This window comes from Carassius gibelio, chromosome B21 (genome assembly GCF_023724105.1).
Source record: "Carassius gibelio isolate Cgi1373 ecotype wild population from Czech Republic chromosome B21, carGib1.2-hapl.c, whole genome shotgun sequence".
Lineage (NCBI taxonomy): Eukaryota > Metazoa > Chordata > Actinopteri > Cypriniformes > Cyprinidae > Carassius > Carassius gibelio.
In genome coordinates, this window is record NC_068416.1 from 15572276 (window position 1) to 15583785 (window position 11510).

The 11510-nt window shown below is 37.1% G+C and overlaps 1 protein-coding gene across 1 annotated transcript; it reads left to right on the forward strand.

Moving 5' to 3' along the window:
• The first annotated feature begins 3883 nt into the window (after positions 1 to 3883).
• st14b (ST14 transmembrane serine protease matriptase b) lies at positions 3884 to 11136 on the forward strand. The gene is made up of 19 exons (XM_052588948.1): positions 3884 to 4237; positions 5089 to 5248; positions 5358 to 5488; positions 5583 to 5653; positions 5752 to 5936; positions 6081 to 6116; positions 6201 to 6435; positions 6554 to 6696; positions 6955 to 7052; positions 7156 to 7262; positions 7784 to 7917; positions 8017 to 8121; positions 8218 to 8325; positions 8415 to 8531; positions 8757 to 8879; positions 8959 to 9142; positions 9217 to 9488; positions 9851 to 9987; positions 10085 to 11136. The coding sequence occupies exons 1-19, from the start codon at positions 4205 to 4207 to the stop codon at positions 10244 to 10246; spliced, it is 2541 nt and encodes an 846-aa protein (XP_052444908.1). The 5' UTR covers positions 3884 to 4204; the 3' UTR covers positions 10247 to 11136.
• Positions 11137 to 11510: the final 374 nt, after the last annotated feature.

Sequence of the window (11510 nt, forward strand, 5' to 3'; positions counted from 1 at the left end):
TACAGTTAGTCTGTCCATCAACATCATCCCCAACATCATCATGACAATGTGGTATTTAACTTTTCAAACTTATAATGTTATTAACTTTTGGCACATTTCAAGTATACAGTACAAGATTATGACTATACACTCACCGACCTCTTTATTAGGTACACCTGTTCATTTGCTTGGTAACACAAATTGATAATTAGCCAATCACATGGCAGCAACTCAATGCATTTAGGCATCTTGATGTGTTGAAAATAGCTTGCTGAATTTCAAAGCGAGCATCAGATTGGGGAAGAAAAGGGATTTAAGTGACTTTGAATGTGGAATGGTTGTTGGTGCCAGACGGGCTGATCCAAGTATTTCAAAAACGGTTGATCTACCGGGATTTTCACGCAATCTTTTCTCTAGGGTTTGCTGAGATGGTCCGAAAAATTTTAAATATCCAGTGAGAGGCAGTCGTGTGGACAAAAATGCCTTGTTGATGTCAGAGGTCAGAGGTCAGAGGAGAATGGGCAGACTGGTTAGAGATGATAGAAAGGCAACAATAACTCAAATAACCACTCGTTAAACAAAGGTATGCAAAATACTATCTCTGAACATACAACACATCGAACCCTGAAGCAGATGGGCTACAGCAACAGAAGACCACACCAGGTGCCGCTCCAATCAGCTAAGAACAGTAAACAGAGGCTATTTTTCATACAGGCTCACCAAAATTGGACAATAGATGGAAAAATGTTGCCTGATAAGTCTCGATTTCTGCTGCGACATTCAGATGGTAGGGTCAGAATTTGGGGTAAAGAACATGAAAGCTTGGATCCACCCTGCCTTGTCTCAACGGTTCAGGCTGGTGGTGGTGGTGTAGTAATGTGGAGGATATTTTCTTCGAACACTTTGGGCCCCTTATTGTCAATTGAGCAGTTTTTAAATGCCACAGCCTACCCGAGTATTGTTGCTGACAATGTCCATCCCTTTATGACTACAGTGTACCCCTCTTCTGATGGCTACTTCCAGCAGGATAATGCACCATGTCACAAATCGTACTGGTTTCTTGAACATGACAATAAGTTCACTTTACACAAATGGCCTCCACAGTCACCAGATCTCAGTCCATTAGAGCAGCTTTGGGATGTGGTGGAACGGGAGATCCGCATCATGGATGTGCAGCCGACAAATCTGCAGCAACTGCGTGATGCTATCATGTCAATATGGACCAAAATCTCTGTGGAGTGTTTCCAAGGTGTACCCAATAAAGTGGCCAGTGAGTGTATATTACTGACTACCAAAAGTCAGATAAAGTGGCTAACTCTGAATTCCTTTTCAACCTCAACATATGAACCCCCATTGAGATGTTCATCAACAGATTTGTTAACTTGTTTTCATCCAATTTCTTCTCTACAGCTAGCTATATATATATATATATATATATATATATATATATATATATATATATATATATATATATATGTATATATATATTAGGGCCGGGACTTTAACGCGTTAATTGAGATTAATTAATTACACAAAAAAATAACGCGTTAACTAAGATTAATTAATTACAGAAAAAAAAATCCCGCATTTTTAATAACTTATTTTTGCACCGCGGAACGTTTCTCACTGGATGAGTTTCGGCGGACCGATACTGAAGCACCAACTAGCGTTCGCATATCACCGCAGCACATCAAGTCTCAAGTATCACCTCAACGCAAAACATATAGCAGCTAGCGTGGACTTTACACTTTATGTTGAACTATGTATTATTTTGTTGTTGCAACTGGCAGTTTATGTTGAACTCTTTATTGTTTTGGCCAAGGTTATTGAGAGTTGGTCTTAGTATGTTATGGCCTCTGAAGCAACAGAGAGATGTTTTCTAATAGTCAGTGTTTCCAATGTTCTGAATGTAATTGACAGTATTGTGTTTTACTTAAAAAAACACTTTACAGAAGGTTCCAGCACCTATAAGCTTCCTGAATTTCTGAAATGTACTATTTCTAAATTGTTTCTAAATATGCTATTGCTACACTTCATGGCAAAAATTGCACTGGTCTGCTAGACTTGGTTGAACAAAAATTAACAATATTTTGTTGCTTAAGCTTATGTATTCAGTCATTATTCAATGGTATACTATAAATCCATGTGAAAAAAAATTACTTTTCACTGTTCTCAGGTCAAATATTTAAATGCGATTAATTTCGATTAATTAATTACAAAGCCTCTAATTAATTAGATTAATTTTTTTAATCGAGTCCCGGCCCTAATATATATATATATATATATATATATATATATATATATACATTTTTTGATACTTTTCAGTCAGGTTTTAAATCACTTTACAGCACATAAACTGTACTGTTGAAGGTTAGTAATGAACCTTTTGCAATTTCTCGATACTGGTTCATATGCGGTGCTTTTTTTTTTTTTTTGATTTAAGTGAGGCATTCGATACAGTTGATCATAGTATTATGTTACATCGGTTGGAAAAGTTGGTGGGTATTCAGGATGTCACTCTGCAGTGGTTGGGCTTTTATCTCAAAGACAGAACCTTCTCAGTGAACATTGGAAAGCTTTCTTCTTTGTTTGTCAGCTCCTTTGTCATGCAGTCTGCCCCAAGGGTCCATTTTAGGCTCTCTTCTTTTTTTCATTTTACATGCTTCCCTTTGGTGCCACTTTTAAGAAATACAGTTTCTTACAACTGCTGTGCTGACAATACACAGTTCTATTTTCAGCAAAATCTGAAAGCAGTGATTATTTGGATGTGCTCCTTGACTGTTTTGAGGAGATAAAATGTTGGATGGCTAATAATTTTTTGAAAAACTTTCATAACATCACCCCTGGATTACTGTATTTCCTTTTACTGTGAACTGCCTCAAACAACTATTTCTCACCTGTAAATTTTCCAAAATGCTGCAGCAAGGCTTCTTACTGGAACAAAAAAGAAGGATCACATTACTCCAATTTTAACTTTCTGTAAAGTTTAGAACTTATTTTAAAATAGCTGTCTATATCTGGTCTTGCAAATATATCCACACAGAGACGTAAACTTGGAGGCGTGTTTGAATGAGCCATTTTAGGGGGGCATGGCAGAGTCTTAACTTGGATAAAGAATATCTCTTTGGTTTTGAGTCTTTAGTCTTTGCAACTTTCTTCATGCACCAAGAGCTTTTAACACTCCAAAGAGAAAGGAAAAATTTAAATCACATCATACGATCTCTTTAATGTCAGTTTAAGGTTTGCATGCATGTTTCCTATTATACGTTTTATATACGGTACGTACCTTTGGCGCAACTCTGTGCTTTTAAATGTGCTCTCACATTCACAACACGTTTACAGTGTATTGTAAACATTTAAAAAGTTTTTTTTTCTCTGACAATGTTGTAAGTAAAATAAAATAAAATAAAATATTAAGTTTGCAAATTCAGCTTAAATTAAGATCCAATCTACTTAGGACCACTTATGGTTCCACATAATCTAAAGAAAAGTATTTGACAGCGTGTTATACACACACACACACACACACACACACACACACACACACATATATATATATATATATATATGTGTGTGTGTGTGTGTGTGGGTGTGGGTGTGTAATGATGTGTGTGTGTGTATAACACGCTGTCAAATACTTTTCTTTAGATTATGTGGAACCATAAGTGGTCCTAAGTAGATTGGATCTTAATTTAAGCTGAATTTGCAAACTTAATATTTTATTTTATTTTATTTTACTTACAACATTGTCAGAGAAAAAAAAAACTTTTTAAATGTTTACAATACACTGTAAACGTGTTTGACAGTAAACATTAAACACTTTTGATCATTTCTATCTCGTTTATTGATTCATTTACAGGTGTCCTGTTTTTGTCACGTCACACTGTGTTAGCGTCTCTACAGGAAGTTCTTCACAGGATGCTTGAGACGGACTCACCTGCAGCTAGAAACTGGGTGGGAAGTGAAAACTTAAGATTTGCAACAAATATGTTTGTTTTTCAGATACGAAACCCACATTAAAATCAAATCAACAGGGTTATACCCTCTCGGTGCTAGGATAATGTAAAACAGGATAGAAGGTTAGTTACTTGCGGTTTCTCCAGAAGACACCTGCGCGCGCGTCAGTGAGTTTCGCTGTAGGTGAGGACAAAAGGCCGCCTGCGTGACACATGAACGGCAACACAGAGGACTGACAGCGGCCAGTTTGACAAATACATCGTATGACATGGAGCCACTCCAATCTGGGAAAAAAATTCCGGTATGTTTTAAACTGAATATCATTTATTTATGTTTTCTTTTACTCCGCCGTTTCCGTGGTTGTCAACTTCTACATTTTACGATATTAATCTTCTGGTACGTTCTGTACAGGGCTGTTTGTGTTTGGAAGTTTACATAATTATGTGCCTACATTTCTCGGAATATATAGTTCATATACATATATATGCTAGTTGGATAATATATTATTATATATTCTAAAAGTTATTTGTAATCATATATGTATATACAGTACTTCCTACACAGACACAGACACACACACACACACACACACACACACACACACACACACATATATATATATATATATATATATATATATATATATATATATATAATGTATATGTGTGTGTGTATGTATATCTGTATGCTATGATTTGTCTCACTGCGTTTTATATTGTTCAAATTATGATCATAATGTTGTTTCAGTTTCACTTTAATGCTTATACTTTAATTTTTTGAAAAACATTAAAAGTTGTGACTTTATGATTGCCATCTAAAAAACCTGTTTTTCCTATACTAAGAAAAGCTACCACTTGAGTCACATGACCCACACACACTTTTGCTAATGCATACTTGATTGGGGTGGGTTGTTGACGCTGATGAACAAGGTGTTGGTTCAGGATTTAGAAAACAGTTGTCATGTAGTCATACCTGTGAGTTTGGAGTGCTTAAGAGGAATAGCCTGTTTTGATATGGGTGGTTCAAAATTGCTTCTTAGTCATGTACAGTACACTGCGTCCTTAGGGTTGTTACAGAGCATTACTCATTCTATTTGTAACCGTCACATGTAAAAACAAGTGTATTTTACTTGTATTTTACATTTCTCTGTAGGACCATGGCTTGGACCAGGCAGAGGCGTTTCTTCAAGCATCAGATGCAAAAAAGTTGCAGAAGAAGAGGGTATCATTCCGGGCCATCATGACAATAGGTCTACCCACAGCACTGGCAATCATTGCATTAGTAACTGGACTGTTAGTGTGGCATTTCCACTGTGAGTTATTTAACTCCTAAACAAACATACACTCTATTATTATCACCAGTAAACTGTACATTTGAATGATTATGATAAAACTGTAACTCCGTCGTGTCCATTGTTACAGACAGGTATAATGGCAGGGTGAAGAAGATGTTCAGTGGTTATTTAACCATCTCCAGTCAGACGTTCTCAGATGCTTATGAAAACAGTAACACCACTGAATATAAAGAACTGTCTACAAGGGTCTCAAAGCAGGTGAGGTGCTCTTGTTTCTTTGTAATGTTTTCAGTTATTTTTCATTTTCTTTATGTCTACTTAAAACTTTGCTTCATTGTACGTTGTCTTTCAGCTCAAAGGTATATATGGTCAGGTGCGCTTGCTGTCAAAGTACCATGTGGCGTCCACTGTGCAAGGTTTCAGGTAATAATAATTTATATAATTTAGGATTCATTTTACACTATGAATTTCATTGATGTTTATTTGTGTTGTAAGCTCCATTGTCATTTTTTTCTCTTAAGTGAGGGCAGTAATAATGGTATCATCGCTTATTACCTGTCTGAGTTTAATGTGCGGGAGTCCCAAGTATCTGCTGTGGACGAGGCCATGGCATCCCTGGATTGGGGAGAAAATGCAAGGAAAAGCAGGAGGGGGTTTGGTCGCAGGAATGACAATAGCCTTACCATTGACAGCATGACGGCAGGAGGTAAATCTACTGGAAGATTGTTTTACATTACTTGCATAGTTTCAGTCTGTCACCTCTTGTGATCTAACCAGAAAATTCCTTTTAGTCTAGCACTGTTCAGTCTTGATGGTTAACAGTTTCAGATATGTTTTGTGTGCATTACAGCTGTAGATGCTCGGTTAGCTGGCAGAAACCTCAAATGTGAGTTAACAAAACTTTCTTTACATTTAGCTGTTTGTACGTGTTTCTATCGTGGACTCCTATTCAACTTGTTCTGTCTTTCAGGGTCCAATAAGAGGTCTCATCATGCTCATGGGAACCAGACAGACATTATCCGGTCTCCAGGTTTCCCCGATTCCGCCTACCTTCCCAACCTTTACACCGAGTGGCAGATTCGGGCCGACCCTGACCACAGGATCAGACTGGAGTTTGACGTCCTAGACCTGGAGAAGGATTGTCGTAATGACTTCATTAAAGTTTACGACTCATTAGCACCATCAGAGAAGCAAGTCATAGCGGAGTAAGTGTTTATACACTCTCGGTCATCCTCTTCGTGGCATGTGTGAGCTGTATCACGTGACACATGTGTTTTAATTGTCTTTTTCGATATGTGGAATCTAACAAATGTGTTCATGCAGGAAATGTGGATATCGCTTACCTGATGAAAAGCTAATTTTCATCTCCTCTGGGAATGTCATGCTGGTTACACTAGTCACAAACGAGGAGAAAAACTTCCCCGGTTTCAGGGCATTTTATTCTCAGATTCCAGACAAAATTCAAGGTAGAGTGTACTGAGGTATAATAAACTCATTAGGGTCCAAAGTTCACTTTCTGATAGACTTTACCAGTAATACACAGATATTTCTTACTTGCCACAAAACTGTATTTATAAAAAAATTAAAAAAAAAGACATGAAAATAGTTTTTTTTTTTTATGTTTCTTTAGTGAGCATTAATTCTGGATCCTGCTCTTCCTGTGTGTTAAATCAAGCTGTCATAGCCCTATATTTCTATTAATAATGTCCTGACACATTCTTTAGACTGTGGAGGGAGACTGACAGGGCTCCGTGGGACCTTCACATCACCTGGCTATCCCTCCCATTACCCACCTCAGACTGAGTGTGTCTGGAACATTGAGGTACACTAAAATTATTTACCCTCAGTGTTATTTAATATCATCTTCATCATTGATCTGTTCCTAACATTCAATATTTTAAGCTCTTAGATGTTCTGTCTGACAGGTTCCGTCAGGAAAGCATATCAAGGTGAAGTTTGACAAGTTGTCTATACATAGCCCTGAACAAAACCCCATCAGCTGTCCAACAGACTACTTGGAGATAAACTACAGGTCAGATAAAAGTGTCAAAAGAGTAATCATTGTACTTATACTTGAGTAGATGTTACAAACTAGGAGAAATAAAGAAATATTCCATTTATACCCCACTATTGAAGAGCCTTAAATGAATCAAAGTGACAGTAAAAACATGAAGTTACATTGAATGTTTTCTATTTCAAAGAAAAGATGTGCTTTTGAATTTTCTATTCATAAAATAATCTTTAAAAAAAAGTGTATCACGGTCTCACAAAAATATTAAACTGCACAACCGTTTTTCACATAAATAATAATAAACAAATATTACTGATATCTGAAGGATTATGTAAAGTCTGCAGTAATGACTGCTGAAAATTCAGGAATAAATTGTGTATTACAATATATTTAAATTCAGTGATATTTCACAATAATACAGATTTTACTGTATCAAATGCAGACGTGGAGAGTCTAAGAAAAAAATCTTACTGAGCCCAAACTTTTGAATAGGCTTTGAATAGAATTATAACTGTCATTTGTTCTTTTATAAATTGATTTAGGATATGTGGGGAGAAGCCACCCAAAACTGTGTACACAATCAAATCAAGCCAAACAACAGTCAGATTTCATTCTGACCTGTCTTACGTGAGCGAGGGCTTTTCTGCAGAGTTTGAGGCCTTTGAACCGACTAATCGTGAGTAGAATCATATTATTTTTCCTACTTATATTAAAACGCGGTGTTCAAAGCCACAACACCATGATGACAAACATATCTAAAATCGCTTTTCCACAGCCTGCCCTGGTAGATTCCAGTGTGACAATGATCTGTGTGTGTCTCCTGACCTGCAATGTGATGGCTACAATGACTGTGGAGATATGAGCGATGAGAGGGGCTGCTGTAAGTTCATACCATATTACTTGTGCTTAACCTCTGTACAGTTGTTTTCTCGAGTGTCATTTGGTGTTGCATTACATTCTTTACCTATGTATGCAGCATGTAACGAGACTCAAATAAAATGCAAGAACGGCTTCTGCAAGCCCAGTTTCTGGCGGTGTGATGGGGTGAATGATTGCGGAGATAACACTGATGAGGAAAACTGTGGTAAGGATGAAACCAGCACTCAAAATCATGAACAATGGAGCAAAACTGGTAGAAACGATTTCAAGTTGTTTGTTAAATTATGTCTGTAGGGAACTGCAAAGCTCAAGAATTTAGATGTCGAAACAACCGATGCATCCCAGCGCACAAGCAGTGTAATGGCTACAACGACTGTGGCGATGGCTCCGATGAATCCCAGTGTGAGAAATGTGAGAACTTTTAGTCAGGAAATACTGCTGACTGTTTTTTGACCTCAAAAGTGTATATAGTAAATTATATAATTATTATTAATGTATACCTCTATTGTTTATATATTTTCAGTTACTGTAGTCACTTACCAGAACTAAAATTTAACTTGGAGCTTGATAACTATCCCTGCTGCCAACATAAGCACTAAGTATATTAAGTGACTCAATTGCTTCTCTTATATCCAGCCATAGCTGTTCAGTGCTCTGATCTCACCTATAAGTGCAAGAATAACCAGTGTATTAGCAAGCTGAACCCGATGTGTGATGGAGAGACTGACTGTGTGGATGGTTCGGATGAATCTGAATGTAGTAAGTCCAGAGTTTTTCTGTCTTTCCTCATATATGTCTTTCAGTGATGTTTTTAAACTGTGTTTCATGTTTACTGTAGAATGTGGGACGAAGCCCTACAAGTCCAGTCGTATTGTCGGTGGAAAGGACTCGAATGAGGGAGAATGGCCCTGGCAGGTCAGCCTCCACATGAAAACACAGGGTCATGTGTGTGGGGCGTCTGTTATCAGTAACCGCTGGCTGGTCACTGCTGCTCACTGCGTGCAGGACAGTGAAAAGTTGAAGTGAGTTCTTATGTTGTTTGGCCCTCTCCTCCACTCCTGTTCTGATCCTGACTGAGTGTTTGGTCTTTTGCTAGATATTCCCAGCCTGACCAGTGGGAAGTCTATCTGGGTCTACTTAACCAGGGTGAGACTAGTAAGTCCACCCTTAAACACGTGAAGCGCATCATTTCTCACCCTCACTATGACGCCTTGAGCTACGACAATGACATCGCGCTGATGGAGTTGGACAGCCCTGTAACATTCAGCCAAAGCATCTGGCCCATCTGCTTACCTGAAGCCACACATGACTTCCCAGCAGGCAGATCTGTCTGGATCACTGGCTGGGGCAAACAGAGAGAGGAAGTTGGTAAGTCATCTAACAACCTATGCTACCATTTGAAAGTTTTAAATGTTAATTTTTTTATTTATTTGTTCAAAAAGACACCAAAAACTTTAGACTTTGGACTACGACAGATATTTTCCAGGATTTGTGAAATCACAAATACTGACGAATGGGATGAGACCTAGTTGAGCTGCATCAGAAGGCAATGAGTGTTGTCGGAGACACATTAGCTTTCCTAAGGCAGACGATCTTAGAATGGTTACAATAATTTGAGTTTGTCCAAACCAGATAATGAGAGACAGTACTTAAAACATCAGGTTTGCAGTGAATATCTCGGAAACCTAAAATTGTTAGTCAGTTAATAAAATGTCTTCTCCTTGCTTTAGACGCCGTTGCATCAGTGTTGCAGAAGGCCGAGGTGCGCATTATTAACAGCACTGTGTGCAGCAGGCTGATGGATGATGGGATAACACCACGCATGATCTGTGCAGGTGTATTGAGCGGAGGTGTAGACGCTTGTCAGGTGAAATGATAGATCTTCTGTTTTCTTCACATTCAGATACATGTCATAGCCTTACATTTCTCAGTAACACACAAATAATCCCTAATTCCTCTACCAGGGTGACTCAGGTGGTCCAATGACTTCCACTGAGAGCAATGGGCGCATGTTTCTTGCTGGCGTGGTGAGTTGGGGAGATGGCTGCGGTCGAAGGAACAGGCCCGGCATTTACACACGTGTCACAGAATACCGCAGCTGGATCAGGCAAGAGACAGGGGTATAAGAAATGGTGACAAAAAATGGACTAATGCAAACAGCATCTACCTGTAGTAAGAGTTATTGAAAATAATTAAGGCATTCATGTTCACTGAGTTTTATTTCAGAAGCCATAAAGATTGCTAAAATCAGGCCAAATGTCCACTAAAACTGTTCTTTGACTTCTGTTTTCCAAGAATATAAAAATGAGCTTACATAGTTTCTTTATCTGTTCGTTATGTTTCTCTATGTATTTACGCTCCTAAAAGAGTTTCATCTATGTTGAATATTCTGTTTTTGAGCTCAAGTGTTGCTCTTGCTGTGGATGAAAAGTATCCGTGCTGCCTTGCTTATTAAGTCATTACAATTTGAGTGGTTCTCAGGGATGTTTTTATGTAATTTTTGGCATAATGTGTTAATCGTTTGTGTTTTATTTTTATTACTTCATAGTTTAATCACCTTTCATACCAAACAGACTTCATGATCAGATCTGTGCAAAAATGTATTTTATGACTAAGTAATAGGAAACAATTTTAGAAATTTCATTTATTCACGCCAGTTGATGCCCTGCTTGAAAGTCATTTTAATTTTAAATATATGCTGATAAAAATATAGAATTTCTGTAAGCTTTGTGTTAGTAGCAGACTAAGTATATTTTGTAAATTTGAAACTTGAAATATGAAAATTTTGTTGAAACAATTGGCAATTTTTTTTAGATTTTTTAGTGTGTTTTTTTTTTTCAGTTTTGTTTACACAGTGATTTTTATTTTAGTATTATGTGTATCTGTGATAATTTGTTATAATATTATTTTTTTAATTTCAATTTTTGTTAATGCCCTCTTTGGGGGATTGGCATTCCCATAATGTGCCTTAATGCTTCAGTGGATTCTTTGTTGAACATTAAAATGGAAATTCCAACCTGCTTTGTATTTGCTTATTTTTTTATGTTGTGAATTCAGAGGTTGGTGATATATTTAAAGATATAAAAAGAACAAAACAATTCTAATTGCATCAAATACATTTCGAATATAACAAATTTGTAAACAAACATGTAAATACATTACAAATAAAGACAAGAAGAGGTTATAAAAAAAGTTTATAAAGATTAAATTAAATTTATACCTTTAGCAGATGCTTTTATCCAAAGCATTCAGGCTATCAATTTTTGCCTATCCTGTGTTCCCGGGGATTCAAACCCCCAACCTTGCGCTTGATAACACAATGCTCTAACAATTGAGCTACAGGAGCACAAAGATCAGTGAATACTTTTAATTATCTTAAAGTATGTAATT